We start from the raw sequence: 22,546 nt of genomic DNA on the forward strand, positions 1-22,546 counted from the left end.
TTCTGTCAACACATGAGGTTTTCAGACCCGTAGTCAGAATGTGTCTGAGGATGTCTTTTTGAAACCAAAAGAATAGTATTACATCACTAATCTGTCATCAACACATCAGATATTTTAAGAACTTCAAATAAATGGCTGCCTTTAATAATACTTTTTGTTTCCAAGGTAAAAGTTGTTTTTTGGTGTCTTTTAGGGATTTTTTTTATCCCCCTGCCGTAAATCAGGGAGCATTAAGCTTTACCCTTATCTGTCTGTACGTCTGTACTTCCTTCTTTACGTCTGTACATCCTTCTTTACATCTGTACATCCTTCTTTACATCTGTACATCCTTCTGTACGTCCTTCTGTACGTCTGTATGTCCTGTACGTCTGTATGTCCTTCTGTACATCTGTACGTCCTTCTTTACGTCTGTACGTCCTTCTGTACGTCTGTACGTCCTTCTTTACATCTGTACATCCTTCTGTATGTCCTTCTGTACGTCTGTACGTCCTTCTGTACATCTGTACCTCCTTCTTTACGTCTGTACATTCTTCTGTATGTCTGTACGTCCTTCTGTACGTCTGTACGTCCTTCTGTACATTTGTACCTCCTTCTTTTCGTCTGTACGTCTTTATGTATATCTGCACATCTGTATGTCCTTCTGTATGTCCTTCTGTATATCCTCCTGTACATCTGTACCTCCTTCTGTATGTCTGTACCTCTTTCTTTATGTCTGTACCTCCCTCTATACGTCTGTATGTCCATCTGTACGGTGTACATCCCGAAATTGGTTACCATTCTCCAATTTCATTTTGCCTCAACTAAATGTGATGAAACTTATACACAATGCTTATTACTACAAAGCACAGATCAAGTTGGAATTTTGGTGAGGTCACCTATACCATTTTTGAGTGTTGTCCCTTTATAAATGGACAAATTGCTGAATTGTTCTCTAACTTAAGTTTACCTCAACTAAAGGTTACAAATCTTATACACAATGTTTATAAACAAAATACACATTTTCTCTTTTCTAAATTATTTGGTCCATTTTTTTGCATCATTTGACCATTATTCTTTATTTTGAAAACACCCTTCAGGCCCTCATCTATGTTTGTGTTTTATCTGAAGTAACTTATGTAAATAGTGGAAGATATTAGCAGGCAAAATCGAGGGAATTGTGCAAATGATGATACAAGCATGAAAATTACCACAAAGCATCATTATTATATACTTTTAAAGATTCAACTGCTGGCCATTTAAAAAAATCTTTTTTTCAAGATGGCCACGGCCTTTTTCTAAAGCCTCGGTCACACCTTACCGGATAGCACAAACGGACGCCTAATGGATGAAAATAAAAGTTGTCCGTTGACAAAAAATTGTTATCCGTTGGGAGTCTGTTGATGTACTGAACGAATAAAACGGACGTGTAACGGATGCATAACTGACACACACCGGATATGCAACGTACGAGAAACGGATATGTACCAGACAGAACGGATGTCGAACGTACATCCAACGGACGAGTACTGCATAAAACGGACACCTAAAGGAAGCGTACCGGATAAAACAGATGAACAAGATTTACGGAAAAATCTAAGGCAACAATAATAATACATGTAAATCGCATAAATATTCAAAATGTTTCTGTGTAACTGGTTTTGGTTTGTTCTTCAAAATTCCGCCAAAGGGCAGTGTCTGGCCTGAATAAGAACTGCTTGATTGTGAAGACGTGCCTAAACTCTAAGATCGATTATGAATAATAAGAATTCATGATCCTTAAGAAAACTGACATACCAATAATTGGCATTTCTGACGCGAATTTTTCAATTGGCATTTATCCGTTTCAGATCCGTTCATCATCCGTCTTATCCGTTATACGTCCGGAAGAAGTCCGTTTCTCATCAGTTCAACATCTGTTTTATCCATTAAACGTCCGGTAGAAGTCCGTTGGTGAATTTATCTTCCAGACCTCCAAAGGATGTATAACGGACACGTAACGGATACAAATGGAAACGAAACGGACAAGTACCGTACAAAACAGACGCCTAACGGAATTTCAATGGACATTTTAACCGTTGGACGTCTGTTCAAAGTTTTGAACATGCTTAAAATTTTCCACCGGACAGAACGGATGTTGACGGATAAAACGTACGCTTAACGGACACGCAACGGTTATGGACGGACGTCTAACGGATAAGAACGGACGTCTAACGAACATGAACGGATTGAAAAAAAGTTATCCATTAGGCGTCCGTTCGAGCTATCCGGTAAGGTGTGACCAAGGCTTAAAATGGTTGTTTTTTTCAGTTTGAAAGTACTGATTTTTCTGGAAAACTTTCTTTTACCTTCTTTTAGTGAAAAACAGTTATCCGGTTTGGTAGCTACCTTCCTTACATGTGAAGTATTTACTAGAAATGAATATTTGACATATCCAGGGTTTGCGCATGCGCGAAAATGTAACAAAATTCATTAAAAACCATTTGAACTATTTACTATAAAATTAGTGTATTGGAATTTTCAATGATATTATGATTTGGTTTGATAACATTTTTCAAGGTTATTATACACATGATTTAATAATTTTGCGCATGCGCAAACTATTTATAGACATAAAGAGCGATTTGTATGCACTACCCGGGCATACTGGTATAAGTCGTAGTTTCTTCTCATTACTCTAAAAATCGAGGCTCTTGTAGAGCTGTCTAGGTAAATGTAACATCTATGATGCCACTGTTTAAAAACAAGACCATTCAGTTGCAATGATCAGGTATTCGATGGATAAAGTCACGTTTGGTAATGGCTATTCAGTGAGAATGGCCTGATTTGTACGGAGAAGATAAGTTTATCGTCATGTGAGGTGGATTGCACATGGAAATGACTTGTTATAAAATTCTTGGTGATATATTACGTGGTAGTGGATGGACATGTGTCCTCACTAAAACCAATATTGCAACACCTAGAATGGCAGATTACTTTTATATATGTTAAAATGTACCTAGGACTAGACACGTGCATCAGATAACTGTATGAATGGTATGTGTTTTGTTTGAATTGTATATATCGGCTTAAGAAAGCTAAACACAGAAATTATAATCATGTCATGACTCTGTGACGTTCAATGACTTGATAGACTGGTGTAAGGAAATATAGTCATCTCGACCACAGTTTAATTCCTGGCGTTCAATTATAAATTAAGAACTTCTAAATTTAGTAGTATGCTCAAAGATCCCTTTTAGACATATGGATGGTAACTGGATCAGAAGTCAGTAGACTACCAGATGAATATGAAAGATCTAGTGGTTTCGGGCATTCTATAACTGATGCACGACCCAATGAACACACTACAAAAACACAAAAGAATTTCCTTAAAAAGATCAAAGGCAAACAATACGAAAAGCTTTTGAAAAAAATGCAAAACGAAGGAGAACCTGCTTTTTATAACCAGATAATAAAGAACAGATTCCCATTATGTCCGTAAAATAAAACTGTTAACGTTTTTGTCAAAAACAAAGCTAGAGAACCTTTAAAGTGATTGCCATATCTTTTCTAGACTGTTATTTCTTGTCACAGTAGAAAACTTGACATGGAATATAAGGCTAGCTGTGACAAAACAAAGGCAAAGTTCTTGTGCTAGACGGAAAGGTGTTGGTTCTGGTAGAACACAAGGGGTTTGGAGTAGTTTTTTCTGTGAAGATAACAACGAAACGAAATTTTTCAAGTTTCTTGCCGACATAATTGCTTCTTAAGAGACTAATAAAGATGTGTATTTTACTTATGGTGAAAATGTTCTTTGTTAATCCAATAAGGATATTTTCCAGCTACCCCCTTGTAATCATGGAGAAGCAGATACACGAATGTTTGTCCATGTTCGGCATGTTTATGAAAATTGATGTAAAACGGTAATTTTTGGTAACACTGACACAGATGTAGTAGTATTAAGAATTGCAACACTCCCAAAATATGGTGGAACAAACAGTTGATAGGTTTTGGCAGGAATGATGACTTTTGATAGCTTCCTGTACGTGACATATCAAATGCGTTTGGTCCTCATGTAGCTACTCTTCCTTTTGTTCATGCATTCAGTGGTTGTGACACTTTGTCGGATTTTCGTGGGAAAGGGAGTAGGTCAGTTTCAATAACATGGGAAGTATTTTTTTTCTTCTCTGAAGTATAAAGATACATACATGGACATCATAGAAGTATTTGTTTGCATCATTTATGACAGAACAACATCAACATTTGCTGTTAACGAGGCACGATGTAAATTGTTAGCCAGGAAGCAGCAGCATTGTGATGCAGTTCTGCCTACAAGAGTTTTTTCCAGAGCACATCCAAAGAGAAGCATATCAAGGAGAACAAGTTTGGGCTCAGCCTGATTTTTGTATTCAACAGGTACATGTACCAAGTCAAGAACTTTTGAAATGGGGAGGCAAAAAATCCAGCTGTGATGGTAACTGTAAATTCTACCGTTCTGTCCTTCCTTGATTTTTGTATTGGCAACTGTCAGCTAATTATAAGATAAGCAACATTTCTTTCTAACAAAACTAGGCATTTAAACTTAAAAAAGAATGTGATATCACTTGTTAAGTTGATGGAAATTATAAAAAAAAAATACATTTTCAAAAATTTTGTCGCCATTTTGGAACCGGAAGTCACTCTTTTTTGTCATTTATGTGTTGTTTTGTCGTACTTTAGGAACTGTGCATTACGTTTTATCAAAACTAATATTGAATTATACCTATAACACAGCTTTCAAGGATTAACGAAATGTAGCCAATTGGATATGATGCCATTTGCAAAATGATCGGTGGCCATCTTGAAAAAATGGAAATTTTTGATGGCCAGCAGCTGATTTTTTAAAATTATCATTTAGTCAACCTTTATACCAAATTTCATGCTTGTATCACGATTTGCACAATTTTGTCCATAATATCTCACACTATAAAGAGCCTTTAACGCAAATACTATACTTTTTTAACACTCAGATTTTTTTGTCTGGTAGTAAAATTTTGAACAGTTTTTTGGATGAAAACTATTTTCTCAAACAAACTTTACCTTTTTTTTTATGACAAATATTGTTGCTTGCCCATTTAGAATAAAATAGACGATCAAAACTTGTTTGTATTTCTCAGAATGTATATAATTATTTATTCACATATTTTTCATACTAGTTGCTAGGGGTACAATTCCAATATTTAATTGGAGGGTCTGATAAAATTCTTATCATATACTTAGACTAAATAACATATGAATTTTACTGTATGATAATAGCATTAAAATTTACGTTACTTCCATTTTTCTAGAACTGGTGCTTAGCGGGCTGATATGAAAAGTTTATCACATGCTTCGATTGTTATCACATGCCGTTCCGTAAGGTTATTGCTTGGCATTCCGGTGATACTTGGCAAATTCTGGGAAATACACTTCAATGCTACGTCTTTCAGTAAAAAACATTACAAAGTATTGTATAAACCAAATATTTGGATACTGAAATGTATATTGTGTAAAATAATAAATAAAAAAAAAAAAAAAAAAAAAACATTATTAAATAAATGCTTTTTTTAAAAGTTTTATAAACATAATTAAGAAAGTTACTCTAAAAAAAAGTTGACTTTTCCAAACAATGTTCATTATGTATATTGTTGCATTATTTTTTTGTCGATTCGTCCATATCAAAATGTTTTTCTTCTCTGTTGAGGCATATGATAGAAAGATTTCATATCGAATGTACTAATCTGGGGTCCGACATGTGTGAACGTTTCACTCTTTGAACTTCTATTTGGGAACCATGTAAAAGGATCAATATATGAATCTGTTATTTTTCTCCATTGTTGAAGCATATGATAAAAAGATCATAACATGTCATTTTTCATATCGCATGTTTTATCAGCCCTCCGTCAATATCAGCCCTCGAGCCAAGCGGCTCTTGGGCTGATATTGAACCTAGGGCTGATAATGCATGCGATATGAAAAATGCCATGTAATAATCTGATAATATCATTATAACATAACCATATTGGCTACAGTTGTCAGTTCTATATTACCAATGTCAGCAGTTGTCAGTTTTGTATTACAAATTTTTTTAAGGAGTTGTCTGTTTTTTATTACCATTATCAATATTGAATTATCATGGTCTCCATTTGTCAGTATTGTATAACCATATATAACTGTTGTCATAAATAGTAAGTATTTTATAATCTTGTTCATAATTTGTCAGTATTGGATAACCTTGGTCATAAATTGTCAGTATTGTTTAACCTTGATCATAATTTGTCAGTATTGTATATAACTTTGGTCATAATGTGTCAGTATTGTATGACCTTGGTCATAATTTGTCAGTATTGTATAACCCTGGTCATAATTTTTCAGTATTGTATAACCCTGGTCATAATTTGTCAGTATTGTATATCCTTATTTATAATTTGCCAGTATTGTTTAACTTTGGTCATAATTTGTCAGTATTGTATAACCTTGGTCAAAATTTGTCAGTATTGCATAACCTGGGTTATAATTTGTCAGTATTGTATAACCTTGGTCATAATTTGTCAGTATTGTATTACCTTGGTCATAATGTGTCAGTATTGTATACCCTTGGTCATAATTTGTCAGTATTGTATAACCTTGGTCATAATCTGTCAGCTTTGTATAACCTTGGTCATAATGTGTCAGTATTGTATAACCTTGGTCATAATTTGTCAGTATTGTATCACCTTGGTCATAATTTGTCAGTATTGTATACCCTTGGTCATAATTTGTCAGCTTTGTATAACCTTGGTCATAATGTGTCAGTATTGTATAACCTTGGTCATAATTTGTCAGTATTGTATAACCTTGGTCATAATTTGTCAGTATTGTATAACCTTGGTCATAATGTGTCAGCTTTGTATAACCTTGGTCATAATGTGTCAGTATTGTATAACCTTGGTCATAATTTGTCAGTATTGTATAACCTTGGTCATAATTTGTCAGTATTGTTTAACTTTGGTCATAATTTGTCAGTATTGTATACCCTTGGTCATAATTTGTCAGTATTGTTTAACTTTGGTCATAATTTGTCAGTATTGTATAACCTTGGTCATAATTTGTCAGTATTGTATTACCTTGGTCATAATGTGTCAGTATTGTATACCCTTGGTCATAATTTGTCAGTATTGTATAACCTTGGTCATAATCTGTCAGCTTTGTATAACCTTGGTCATAATGTGTCAGTATTGTATAACCTTGGTCATAATTTTTCAGTATTGTATTACCTTGGTCATAATGTGTCAGTATTGTATACTCTTGGTCATAATTTGTCAGTATCGTATACCCTTGGTCATAATTTGTCAGTATTGTATAACCTTGGTCATAATTTGTCAGTATTGTATAACCTTGGTCATAATTTGTCAGTATTGTATAACCTTGGTCATAATGTGTCAGTATTGGCACTATTGTATAACCTTTGTCATAATTTGTCAGTATTGTATAACATTGGTCATAATTTGTTGTATTGTATAACATTGGTCATAATTATTCCAGATTGTTCATGTGATATTTGCCACTGTATGTTCAGTGTCCATTACAAATCTTACCGAGTGTTGATCTAATAAAAAGCAGGGGGAAAAATCTATCACATTTGCATGTTCTCAACTTAAATATACATATGATATATGCCACTGTATGTTAAGTATCCATTACAAATCTTTTTAAAAAAGTTTTTATCTGATGCAAAGCAGGGTTAATAATCATTTCACATTTTAGATGTTTTCGTTTCAAATTTACATGTAATATTTGCCACTGATTGTAAGGGAGCAATTACAAATTTTGCCATGTATTGCCACTGATACAAAGTAGGTTTTCAAAAAAAAATCATATCACATTTACATGTTTTCGGCTTGAATATACATGTAATATTTGCCACTGTATATAAAGTAACAATAACAAATCTTGCTCAGTGTTGAACTGATAGGAAATAGGGTCAAAATTCATATCACATTAACATGTTCTCAACTTGGTATAATGTAATGTTTGCCACTGTATTTTAAGTATCCATTAAAAATCTTGCTAAATGATGATCTGATATAAAGCAGGGTTAAAAATATATAACATTTTATATGTTCTCAACTTAAAAATACCTGTAATATTTGCTGCTGCATGTTAAGTATCCATTACAAAACTTGCCCAGTGTTCATCTGAAAGGAAAAAGAGTAAATAATCCTATCACATTTACATGTTCTCATCTTAAAAATACCTGTAATATTTGCCACTGTATGTTAAGTATCCATTACAAATCTTGCCTTGTGTTGACTTGATAATAGCAAAGTTAATATTCATTTCACATTTGCATGTTCACAGCTTAAAAATACATGTTATATGTGCCACTGTATGTTTAGTAACAATATAAGATATTGCCCTGTGTTGATCTGATTTAAAAATTAAAGCAGAGTTGATAATCATTTCATATTTACATGTTCTCATCTTAAATATACTTGTGATATTTGCCACTGTATGTTTTGTTTCCATTACAAATGATATGATATAAAGCAGGGTTAATAATCATATCACATTTACATGTTCTTAAATTAAATATACATGTAATATTTGCCACTGTGTGTTAAGGACTCATTATTAGATACATCCTACCATTGTAGCTTTCATATGATACTCTTTTCTCCAAAGATTCTGGTTTACCTCTGATTTGTCTGTTAGTTACCCATTTGAACCACATTTTTTTACAAGTCATACTTTTTTTTTCTGACCATCAAGCTCATCTTGTTATATTATACTACTTGATATGTTTTCTTTCAAGTTTGACCTGTTTGCTCTGGAGGAGATTTTTTTTAAGAGTAGGTTCTTGTTCTTGTTCTTCTTAAGTAGGTTCTTGGCTCATTATTAGTCCTTTAAGACAATTAATATTACCTTACCCCTTTTTAAAAACACAATGTAAAAAAATAACAAATGGGTCTTCACAGGACTTTGGGGCTTTTCTGATCATTTTATTTATTTCAGTTTGGACTTTTTTTTTAAGTGGTTGAAAATGACAATTTTGCAATAGCTCACTGGAAATCTGGTTTTTGGTCTCAGTTGGTAGTTTTATTGTCTGAAGGTATCAGTATTATAATTTATCTTGTCCTGAACGTGCATGAAATATTTGCCACTGGACTTTAAGCAACCAACAATCAATCATATATAATTATCTATAGCAGTTTAAAATTAATCTGATTAGTGATGCTGACTCATTGGGGCCTCTGGTTTTTGTTAATTTGCTGAATACTTATCTTTCTTAAAAAAATCATATAAGAAATTATGAAATTGACATGTGCATGTTTGTTTCACTCATACAATCAGTTTCATCAAGATTGTGTATTCTGAGAAAATTAGAAATATAACAAAGCATAAATTCATCATTACAAAGGAACTAATGTAAATTGAAAATTATTTTATTCTTCAATTTACTAAAGGCTTTGTAATAATTTTACAATATGTTTTAAAAAGTTATAATTATCAGTGAAAATAAAAACCATTTCTACAACAGGTAAATTTATCTAATTATAAAATAAAAAAAAGTACCTATTAAAAATATATGTCTTAATAAAGATAATAAAAAAAAAATTATCAATTCATAAATCATAAAATCAAGAATGGCTTTTTATTTGTACATGTGTTTTCAAAATAATGTCAATAGTTTGAAAAGCAGAGAGTTGTTTTCTAACAGCAAAAGATCAAGTTGCAGAAGATAAAGCATCTAGGGGGCACCAAAGGGTTACACGCAAATGAAAGAATTAATATAATAGCTTAGGTGTATAAATAAAAATATATATTTATATATATATGTTTTTCTTGTATAGTTTGGATGAAAATTGTTCTGTTCTGATCGAGTGATTTTTGTGTCTAATAGATAAATGTGTCTATGTTATAGGTAACGTTTGTATACAATTAGCAATGATATGTACCAAAACATGAAATTGTTGTCATTCACAGAGAGTTATTAGTAGGAATTACACGTGGTTGTACTACATTAGAATACCTGACTGGTAGTGTTGACCACAGGTCAGCTCAGGACATAGGATCCGTTTTATTGTGATAAAAAAACATTCACACTGTGGTTGACTGTAATAATTTTTTTACGTAATTACATCGGACATAATTATTTTTTCCGTGAAAGATTGAACAATGTACAATGAGGCTTTTGGCGCTTGGACTTCTTCACAGCCAAGATGGCTCAGGTCAGTCGTTTATTAATACCTTAATTGATTAATTAGTAAAACTAATTAGCTAATTAGTTGCTAACATAATTTTTTATTTTATTTGATCAACAGGTTTTTGTTGTAATTCTTTTTTTTTGTGTCTTTATTTTTGTTGTTTATTTTATTACATAAAAAAATATAATTTAAATGAAAAAATGCCAATCGTTTCCATAGCTACATTTTTTTGTTGGGGAATGTATAGAAATTTGACATTTTTCTTGTAGTATTATGTTTTGCGGCTCTGAAAGCTATAAATCAAATTCACAGCTTGACGCTCACTATTTGCAGTATTCTAAAGTTTTGTCAGTTATTCTTACATTTGTTTCTATCATTCTGTTAAAACATGAAGAAAAATACATAGATTTTCAGTATATCATTCATTGATATCTGTGGAAAAAAAAAGAAAAAAATAACATGAGAGAATTACTACTGTCTTGTAAAATTACTACTGTTGAAGAAAAAAACTACCGGTAATAAAAAAAAAACCAGAAATAGCTTGTCAACTCTTTTATAAAAAAAATAATTTGTTAAGTAAATTAAGTTGATAAAAAATCAAGATATATAACTTTAAAGTACAGATGTACTAACAGTGTAGTAGAAGAAGATAATTAAAGATTTGTTTTTTTATCGAACATTTGTTTTTTTTTCTGTATTGAACATGTAAATGAATGAGCAGTTACTTAGATCAGTACGATTCTATAATTGTAAAAAGTGTGGATATTAACACTCTACATTTAATGCCAGATATTATTTGAGAAAAAATTTCCTTCTATCAATTTTTTTTATTGAGATGATTTAAGGATGATCTTATATTTTCAATTGATTTTTGAAAGGAATTTGTAGATAATCTTGCAGAGAATTCGTTTCGTATTGGGAATTCTTTACAGAGTAATTTCTTTTAAATGGTATAATACAATTAAAAAGATTAAGACATTTGATGACAAAATTTCAACAATAAAAAAGAGCTTTCATAAAACCTTGGAAATTTATTGAAGATAATAAAAAGATATTAAAACGGATTAATTTTTTTAAAACGATAGTTCTTCCCGTCTGCATTAAATAGATTGATTTTCTTAGACAATAACTTTACCCATCTGCTTTTTAACAGAGATTTGAAAAAAGACAGTATTTGGATAGATATGACATATTTTAATTAATGAAGACTTTGTTATAGCTTATCTTAGCCTCTTTCTATTTCATATTTATGCCTCCTCCGGGTGCAAGATTTTCTCGCTATGTTTACGACCCATTGGTGTCCTTCTTCTGTTATCTGCTCTTTGGTTGGGTTTACATTTATCCCATTTCCATTCTTAATATTATTAGTTGTTTTCAATAAATAATTTTAGATAGCACTGAGGGCCAATAAGGGCGTTTATGGACTTTATGGTCATATCTGAAAAACTGAAATGAACCTCAATTAAGACATATTTTCTCAATATTCTTTTTTCAGAATGACGGATACATACTCCATAAACTCTCTTAGGCCCATGCTAGTGACATAAGCTATTATTTGCCAGATATAATTCTTAACTGTAAAGTGTTGTAATAAAACCCCACGTTTTTTTTTTTGTACAAGAAATTGAAATATCTTTTTTAAGCAATGTTTTATTCAAACTGCGCAGAAATGATTTCAAAATGCATATTAAACTCAATTGATCTATTCTGGATTACTTGGATTTGTAGAAGATTTTTTACTTCTTTTTTTTAATTTTTATGTTTTTTAAAGCCATGTTACTGAAACAAAATTTGAAATTCATTAACAAATGTTCTCTGTTAATATACATTATGCAACTCGTCAATGCAGTATAATCATGGGCCATATCCAATTGTTCCAATATTCCATGGGCCCTCTAACAGCTGGTCCAATATTCCATGGGCCCTTTTTCCAGCTGGTCCAATATTCTATAAATGAACCAATTCATATGTTCACTATAGATAAATAGAAGCAATGCAAGTCCTTAGTTTGATATCAGCAAATAATTTAAAGAAGTTTATCTACTGCAATATAGAACGTTGAAAATATCAGTGGTGCTATAGTATCAAGAGGCAGTTGAAAGGCCAAACAAATGACAAAGTTGAATTGCATATAAAAATTAAAAAGATGCACGCTGATGCAAGCTGTGTCTGTTAAATTTCTAGTTGTTGACCAGTGTTCAAAATGCTGTTAATTTAGAAATTATGGCATGCAATTATTAAAGCGATTTTTGAAAAATGGACAAAAATGTGAGATTAATTATTGCGAAATCAGGAAAATCTGCATACAGTATGTATCAGATATAAGAATGCGATCTTTTATTATTGCAATGCTGACTCAGTCGCTTTATTCGCATTAATAAAAACCTCCCAATAATTTCTGAATTTACAGTAGGCTGAATTTAGTTTGAATATATTTATCAACGTAAAAAAAGTGATGGAATTGTTTATACACCTGTGAGACTGGGTGCATTGATATGATAGGCATCTTCTGCTCTGCATGCGTCACCCACCATGCAATTTCATACTGTAAATTCAGAAATTATTTCAAGGTTTTTGATATTGCCAATAATGTGACTTGATCCCATAAATAAAAAAACTTGCTTTCTGTCACCTGATACATATATCTTTATGCAAATCTCTCTGAAATTTATCTTGCATTTTTGTCAATTCTGCAAAAATTGCAATAATAAATGCACGTAATGATTTCTGAATTAACAGTAGTTGAAAAATTTTGTTGATACTTGACTGCTTTTTATCTAAAGGGAGCTACCATTTGATTTTTATGGGAGAAGGGGGGTTGTCCTAAGATGATAAATTTTGTTTTGCATTTTTTTTAGTTTTAGTTTTAACTGTCCTGCCTTTTTATTTTCATCCTTTTTTTATTAGATTATCTTGACTTTTTATATACTTTGTCATCCTTCCTTATTTTGCCAAGTTGCTCATCTTGACCTTTTTTTTTAATCAAAACTCCCCTTAGCATGCTTAAAAATCAAATCATAGTATATGACTTTTTTATATCTCAGAACGACATTGAAATTAAACCTGTTGTTTAAGACCTGAAATCATTTTATACTATAATATTTGTACCATGATTGTTTCGTTATTTCGAAAAATGACTACTGTGTTCCAAATAATTTGATACTGATAAAAAGAATAAAGATAATTGTTTAATAGCTGATCGTTAGAAAAAAAAATTGATAGTGTTATAAATAAAAAATGTTTTTTTTATGATAAGTGTTATCATTTCATGAATTAATGATTAATTTATAGGATTAATAGCTTCAAAGGCGCTAAGCGAGTAAAACTTTGTTCATATTTCGAAATAATAATTAAGATTTTTAAATGCCGTAAAATGGCAATTTCTGTGATTCTTTTAGATATCATGTTTCTGAGAACACCATATTTTATTAAACTTAAATTTAATACCAATAGACGAAACTACAACAATTTTTTTGTTCAGAATTTGAAATTGTGAATTTTACGTCAAATTTTAATATTGATTAATATCTTTACAAAATGAGCCATTTTTACGAAGCACCTTTTCCTGGCAGTGTCCCCTAAAACAAGAAAGTAGATATCCCATAAATATTTTTTAGATGCAAATTACTGCAGTTTATGAATAAAATTTATATTTAAAATTATATATTTAATGCATGAACAACTAGTGATATTATAACTTAGTAAACTTTGTACAAAGTCGTAGAATGAAGAATTCTTTATTGGCTTTAAAAAAAAAAAAAAAAAAATGAATTGACATGAGAAATAAAATAATATTTATTTTCCTACTATTGTCATTTTATAGTCTGGATTTCCAGACTTGGAATACAATAGCATTATAGTTTTTCAATATCACAAAGACAAAATTTTATTTTCTGCATTCAAGACGGAGTTGTATTACATTTTTCTCTGTTTGATAAGGGTCATGTTCGGTCTGAAAAAGTCTAAGAGTGGTTTAAGTTTATTTGTTTTAAGATATCAAAAAGCAATTTATGAAATATAGATGCCGTTGAAGTATGATATGCTAAATTATTTAAAACAGCTTAATGAAATATAAGGAAATGATTAGGAATGTGTTTCTAGAACAAAGTTTGCAACTGGTCTAAATATTTTTTCCTTGAAATCAAATATATAATATAACAACAAAGTTTAAAAAAAAATATTCAATAGTAATGTCATGCTAGTAAATTATTTTAATGTTTGACAAATGTGTTTTTTTTTCTCAGGCCATTGTTCTTCTGACACTAACTTTGTTTTAACAGATAAAGAGGATGACAATATGATTATCATTTGAAGGATATTGAACTTGTCAAATGGAGAGGGGGGATAGGACCTTTATCGGGACTCCGGGATTGGGTGTTTTTAAGCTCGGGATTTCGGGATTGACCCTTTCTGGATCCGGGAATTCTTTTTTCGAATTTCGGGTTTCGTGTTTTTAAGCCCGGGATTTCGGGATCTGGTGTTTTTAAGACCGGGATTTCGGGATCACGACCCCACCTACCCCCTCCCAATGGAGAGTAAATCCCAAAATAATTTGCTTCAAAAAAGCTAGAAACACACATAGAGAAAATTTATTTATACAACAATATTTATCAATAGTTCAAGAAAATACTATCTAAATGTTAGGTTACAGTAGAACTTGACTTGTCAGTTCTAGAAAATATTTTCTTGTTATGTCAGTGTTGAATGTGACTGTCAGTTCTAGAATAGATTTTTTTGTTATGTCAGTGTTGAATGTGACTGACAGTTACAGGATAGATTTTCTGGTTATGTCAGTGTTGAATTTGACTGTCAGTTCTAGGATAGATTTTCTTGTTATGTCAGTGTTGAATTTGACTGACAGTTACAGGATAGATTTTCTTGTTATGTCAGTGTTGAATTTGACTGACAGTTACAGGATAGATTTTCTTGTTATGTCAGTGTTGAATTTGACTGTCAGTTCTAGGATAGATTTTCTGGTTATGTCAGTGTTGAATTTGACTGACAGTTCTAGAATAGATTTTCTTGTTATGTCAGTGTTGAATTTGACTGTCAGTTCTAGGATAGATTTTCTTGTTAAGTCAGAGTTGGATTTGACTGACAGTTACAGGATAGATTTTCTGGTTACGTCAGAGTTGAATTTGACTGACAGTCTGTTGGAAGATTTCTGGTTATGTCATAGTTGGATTTGACTGACAGTCTGTTGGAAGATTTCTGGTTATGTCATAGTTGGATTTGACTGAAAGTCTGTTGGAAGATTTCTGGTTATGTCAGAGTTGGATTTGACTGAAAGTCTGTTGGAAGATTTCTTGTTATGTCAGAGTTGGATTTGACTGATAGTCTATTGGAAGATTTCTGGTTATGTCAGAGCTGGATTTGACTGACAGCAGAAGTCCTGGTTAGGTTTTTGGGGAATTTAATTGACATTCAGAAGGAGTGATTTTCTGGTTTTGTCAGAGTTGAATAGTGGACTGAAAGTTCCAGAATAGAAGTATTACCGGTAGTCACAGATTTTTTTTATTGTCCCAGGAAATATTTCCTGGTCATTATAACCGATGAATGAGTGACTTTTAGGAAATATTTAATAGATTTTATTGTTGCCATCACTACAATACCTCTGTATATTTGTAAAAATGACAAAAGTAAATGATTAGTAATCTGATCCCCCTTTTTTCACATAATACACCTGTAGTTCTCCTGTATTATTACCTGCTAATCAAGAAAGCAAGAGGTGTGAAATGTACAAGGATGAAATTACACGATTGTTGTAAAGGATGTTGACATTTAGCATTTTTTGTTACATTATAATGCAACTTCACAATATTTTATGGATCATATTTGGTGCTTTATAACACTTAGTAGTAAATTATGATTGCATTAGGATATGGGATAGATAGTAATAATACTTAAAATTGAGAATGGAAATCAGGTATATGTCAAAGAGACAACAACCTGACCATCAGAGCAGAAAATTGCCAAAGGCCACCTCTGGGTCTTCAACACTGCAAAAAAATGCAGCTCCAGGAGGGGGTGCCAGTTGGCCCCTAAACAAAAATGTACACTAGTTCAGTTAAAATAGATGCCATACTTAACTCAGAAACATATAAACGAAATAAAATTTGAAAAAAGCAGACAAGACTAACAAAGGTCAGAGATTTACATGTCTGCAAATGCTTGAATGGGATTGGTCTATTAGAATTTATTCCTAAAGATTTGCAATTCAATCGACCTGCAGGAACTGTTTTCGTTACCATTGTGAAAACTAAATCCATTTCACTGTGATGTATTCTTGCTCAATACAAAGAATGGAATCTCTGTGATAAAGAAAACAATTAAAAACAATTCTTTATATTTCTGATGTCTAAACTGGGCTGGTTGTATTTCATACTTAACACAGAAGTACTTTAGACTCTTATTCGGTTTGTAAGTGCATGCATGGGCCCAGTTTACACGTCAATAAACTCTAGAAAAATGTGTTTAATCCTAATATCAAACAACTTGTTGAAATGATAGGGAGTAGCATGGAAAAAATTATTATAAGATAATGCCAAGAATCACTAATGAGAAAAGAAGAAGCTTTATAATGGGTCATTTGACACTTAGAAGTACTATGAACAGGCTGTAATTTCAACTTGGAATCATTTTTAATTATGGAATTTGCATAATTTCTTGTGATTGAATTTTTAATAAATTCCATGTCTATTATGATTATAATGTTCTGTGCTGCACACAACACTACCTATTTTAAAAAAGATAGCATTTTTTAATAGAATGCACTGTGCTGCGCACAACACTATCTATACAAAATACATTGTATAGAAAGTCTTACCACCGCTTAAAATGTTATAATACAGAATAAACATGGAATTTATTAAAAAATTCAAGCACAAATTAAGAAATTATGCAAATTTCAGTAATTAAAAATAATTCCAATTTTAAATATTAGCCTGTTTATTTTACATAATTTCTTTGCTTTATATGTTTTAAAGGAGACAGCAACCCAGAGACACAATTATTCAAAAGTCATATATTTTTCTGTTCCTCAATAATGTGAATTCATTTATGTTTTAGTGGGAATTAAGCAATTTTTGGTGAATTTAAGAAAAATCATAGTTTTGTCGATGTGTTTGATTATTAATAATTGTCTAGAGCCTGTAATTCAGTGGTTGTTGTTTGTTTATGTGTTACATATTTGTTTTTTGTTAATTTTTTTTACATAAATGAGGCCGTTAGTTTTCTCGTTTGAATTGTTTTACATTGTCTTATCGGGGCCTATTATAACTGACTATGCGGTATGGGCTTTGCTCATTGTTGAAGGCCGTACGGTGACCTATAGTTGTTAATGTCTCTGTCATTTTGGTCTTTTGTGGATAGTTGTCTCATTGGCAATCATACCACATCTTCTTTTTTATACAATAGAAAAATGAAGAATACAGGGTATCCATCCATCCATGACACAAAATAAGATTATGCACAGCAAAACAAACACGCACAAAAAGCAAAGGAATAGCACTTTTTTTTTATGTTCTTCATCTCAAAGTTACAGTGAGACCTTCAACATGGAGCAAAAAACTCTCACCTCATTGCAAGTTAAAAACAGCCCCTAGCAACAGTTTCGGAAAGAAAATTAAACAGCCTGTATAAAGATTTTTCTTTAAAATAAAACTATCTCCAAAAAATTAAATTCAAAGATTTGTCTTGTTAAGGTTGAAACAAATGTGCTTTTTAGTTCTTAACTATTCAGGAAATTATATAATTTAATGAAAAACTTAAATATTATAAGATTTATAAAATGTCAGATTAGTGACAATAAGCCACATCTGTATTGAAGGTGAACAAATTGATGATAATTTTATAATATTTTTGTTAAATTAAATAATAATTATTAATTTCTGTTTCAAATTGACATTTATTTTTGATAAGGTTCAAGTGAAAGTATGGTGTTTACTTAACCTAGTCATAGATTACCTTAGCCGTAATAGCCACACAACTTTTTGGGAACTTTGGGTCCTCAATGCCCTTCAACTTTATACTTGTTTGGCTTTTTAACTATTTTGATCTGAGTGTCACTGATGAGTCTTATGTAGACAAGGCAGGCATTTGGCATATCAAATTATAAGCCTGGTACCTTTGATAACTATTAGCTATTTAAGGTATTGTAGAAGCTTTCATTTGAATGAAATAATTAGGACAGCATTTCTATTAGCTGCCAACTGTCACTATTTGCAGGGGATTTCCCCCATGGAGGCTCCCAAATTGAAATTTTTAAAGAGCAATTTTGTCCACAATTTTAACAAAACAATTAATTTTACTATGCATTGAGCCTTATAAAAGTATGAAGAAGCCAAAAAACAACATTACACTGTTTTTGAAGGCCCCCTTGAAGGTTTTTTATGAGCATGGCAGCCATCTTGCACGCAAAACCCCCATGGGCATTATTAAAACTTGGCAGGTATGAAATTTAGGAGATTTTAGTTAAGACAGGGGTTAGGGGTGGGGGGTTTTGGGATTGTAATTTAAAAGCCTGTATTATCTTATTCTGATCTTTGATTGTGAACAGTGAAGTGAGTTGCACTATTTAGTGTTATAAAAGTAAAAAGATGTGTTATGATTGCAAATGAGACAACTATCCACCAAAGTTCAAATGAAGTGGATGTAAGCAATTGTAGGCAACCGTATGGCCTTCAACTACGAGAAAAACCAAAACTGTGTTGTTAGCTATAAAAGGCCCAGACAAGAAAAATATAAAACATTTCAATATTTACCAGAATGCATTAGATTCTGAAATGGGTATTTAAAGCAATGAAATACTGCAGTTCTGTAACTTCCTACCATGCAAAGGCTGTGTAGCCAGTCAAGGTAGTTAAAAACTTCCATCATCGAGTTCTGTTACCTTAAAACACTCAATGAATAGAGCTTTATGTATATATATATACTATATGCATATCCTATCATTCCTGTATATAAAAGGAACACAATTGGAACATTGGAACATTTACAAGAAAACAAGTTACTTTTATATGGAAATTGACCACTGCCACATGAACTTTTGTTTTGGTCACCAAGTGGTCATTATTGGTCATTGACAGAAGTGGTCTTAATAATGTCAAGTATATTTATTGCCGAGCATTTAAATTAATAATATATTTGTCAACAGAACTGTCTTGAAGGTTGGCCTTACCTGAACTCGTTGTTATATGTTTTTCTTGTCATAAATATGACAGCCTGATTATGAATATTGATAAAGCAGACAAAACAGCCCCCCATCAATCAAAGCATACTTTTTGAATTATGATTTATATAAGTTGACATTAAGTAGTGGGACCACTCATGTAGCTAGACAAGATTAAATATGGCGGTAAATCATACGGAGAACCTTGAAAATTTGAAATTCAGGATGCAATGACAAGTACTTTATTTGTGCTGCCTACATTTTCTGGCTACAATTTAGGAGGGTAAGACCACTGTATCTGTCCAGGAATAGATTGACGTATAGCTGTATTTGGCAAAACTTTTTAGAATTTGCGGTACTGTAAATTCAAAAATTATTGTGCAAAAATGCGACAGGTTTAATTATTATCGCAATAATTGAAACTCACATTTTGAAATTTTTTATATAAATTAGACAGGATTTTTCTTAATATCACAAAAGTTAAAATTGCATTTTAGCCTAAAATGTAAAAATTGCAATATTATATGCAAGCTATCATTTCTGAATTTACAGTGTCCAATTCTCTTCAACTTCAATGTTCATAATTTGGCCTTTTAACTTTTTGATTTGAGCATCACTGATTTAAGTCTTTTTAGAGGAAACATGCTCCAGTATACAAAATTATAAGCCTGTTTTTTTGAATAATTTTTCCTCTAGCCTGAAACAAAAACTTGGCTTTTCCAGTGGTGATGAAAAAGAATGCATCAACAATTGTTAAGTTTTCTGCTATAGTCAGTTTAAGAGGAACTTTTTGTGAAAGATAAATGATATTGATATTTTATATTAAGTTGTATGACCATCAGTAGATATCAGTTTGACAACTCAGTTTTGAGGTCCTGTCCGCTAGGTCATTGTCCAGCCAATTAATAATTAGTTAACCATTTTCAATGTTAACTTTTCATCTTAAGTCAGTTTGATAGGAAGTTCTTTCCCCAAAAATCCATCCCCCTACTCTCATACATAAATCAGTTGAAGAATTTTTTTTAGCATGTCCCTTTTTTCTCCTCTTCTCTTAGTTCCAGCCCTGACTCCTGATAATTGTTTTTAGGATTAATCTAAATAAACCTTAAAAATCCCTCAAAGTAATTTCTACCTAGGCATTCAGATATGTTTTAGTACATCAGAGTTCTTATTAAGTCCTCATAATGTCATTTGATTCATTCAGATGTTGATATGTGTAAATATATTGTTCCAGGTTTTACCCTGAAACATTAGCTGTTCCATGTTCAGATATGTTAGTTCCAATATCCTTTATCTAGTTTAATTAGACTTGTGTGTACTGCTGTGTGTCTGTATGTATGACTTTCTGTTCGTCTGTCTGTATGAATAGGGTGTACAGCTTTTTTGCATAAATTATAATTTTGTGTTGAATATTAAAAAAGTTGGGGTAGAAGCTAGATGTTTTTGATAGAGAATACAAGTTTTGAAAAATCCTTTTTTGAACGAAGAATCTCAAAAAGTTGAGTAGGGCTGGTAGACCATTTATACTGTTCCTGTGGTTTATTATTAATGAAGTGCTAATATTATTTATTGTGAAAATTGTAGGAAAAACTTCTTTCGAGGTACATCTTTTAGTACAAGGATTTCAACAAATTTGATATCTATCTAGTTACATTGAATGCTATTGAAAATTATCCATAGGTTGCCCAAAACATGTAATTTGAAGGACGCCTCCGGGTGTGGGAATTTCTTGCTACATTGAAGACCTGTTGGTGACCTTCTGCTGTTGCTTTTTATGGTCAGGTTGTTGTCTCTTTAACACATTCCCATTTCAATTCTCAATTTTATTAACCATATTTAGTGCTTGGATCCCAACGAAACTGTGATATCAAAATAGAACCTGATATCCTGAATACCAAAGTATGTCAACATTTATAGTGCTCCGATTTCAACATAATTCAGATATCTAGCAGAATATGATATCATGTTACCTAATTTCTGCTATTTAGCTTCAAATTTCAAAATTTCTGTCGGCAACCATTTTCTGAATGCCATATCGTTTTAAGATAAATACATAAGATGGATAATGTGTATTTAGTGATGGCCTCAATTTCATATTTCACCTGAAAATAATGATACTCAAGTTTAACATGTAATCCGTAAATGTTGGCATCAGTATAAATTTACAATTTAAAACAGGCCCTTTTCTCTGGGGATATCTTGCTGTATGGAAGACTCATTTGTGTTCTTCGACTGTTATCTGCTCTTTCGTTGGGTTGTTGTTTCTTTCACACATTCCCCATTTCCATTTTCAATTTTTACTTTTCTCTCATGTCAGTTTTCTAGGGAATTTTCAAAACTCTTTTTGTTTACAAACTTCTTTTTTTTATTCTTAAAAATTTTGAATTTTATTTTATTTTATCTGTAATGAAAAAGTGTCAGCAATAGCTTTTTTCTCTGAAAATGTAATATTGTGTCTGAAATAGCTTTTCTGGTTGATTATAAATGTGAAAGTGTCTGTAATAGCGTCTGTCTCTGAAAATGTGATATTGTGTCTGAAATAGCTTTTCTGGTTGATTATTTCTATAATAATATGAAAGTGTCTATAGTTAGCCTTGTCTCTTAAAATGCATTTTGAACTTTTTTGTTCTTTTTAAACAGCTTCTCTTTATTTATATACAAACTAAAAGCAGTAACAGCTACTGGCATTTACAGCTATATTATGGTAAATAAATGATTTCAATATCAATAATCCCTATCATTAAATGGATATAATAATGACTTATGGGACTTAAATTTAGAATGAGAATTTTTGTAGAATTATTCAAGTTCATAAAATCTAAGGGCAAAGAAAATCCACTGTCCCTTATTACTAGAGGTAATACAATAAATTTTGTCTGACCTATGAAATTAAAATATATGATTTTGGTAAAGTTCACATAATCTATTTTTTGTAAATTCCCTGTTTTAATTCTAGAAATAATGACATAATTTCTTCATTTATCTCAAATTAAATTTGGGAAATTTCTTTTACAGGTATTTTGCCTAAATTGGGGAAAACCCTTATAACATTTTTGAATTGAATAAAACCAATATAAAACTAGGAAGATGTGGTATGATTGCAAATGTGACATTTCTCCACAAAATACAAAATGAGGCAAAAGGAAACAACTGTTATTCCTTCAACAATGAGCAAAATCCATACTACACAGCAAAGTATAAAAGATTATCATTTTAT

The 22,546-nt window shown here is 31.5% G+C and overlaps 1 protein-coding gene across 3 annotated transcripts in view; it reads left to right on the forward strand.

The window, feature by feature from the left end:
• Positions 1-22,546, forward strand: part of LOC139500849 (zinc finger protein rotund-like) — a 143,713-nt gene that overhangs the window by 11,997 nt on the left and 109,170 nt on the right. Inside the window, exon 2 of one of the 3 annotated variants that reach the window (XM_071289731.1) lies at positions 9,940-10,184. The exons of the other annotated variants lie outside the window; for them this stretch is intronic. Within the exon in view, the coding sequence (XP_071145832.1) occupies positions 10,132-10,184 (53 nt within the window). The 5' untranslated portion in view covers positions 9,940-10,131. The remainder of the gene's footprint in view (positions 1-9,939; positions 10,185-22,546) is intronic. 3 annotated transcript variants of the gene reach the window in all.

Source organism: Mytilus edulis, chromosome 13, assembly GCF_963676685.1.
Source record: "Mytilus edulis chromosome 13, xbMytEdul2.2, whole genome shotgun sequence".
Lineage (NCBI taxonomy): Eukaryota > Metazoa > Mollusca > Bivalvia > Mytilida > Mytilidae > Mytilus > Mytilus edulis.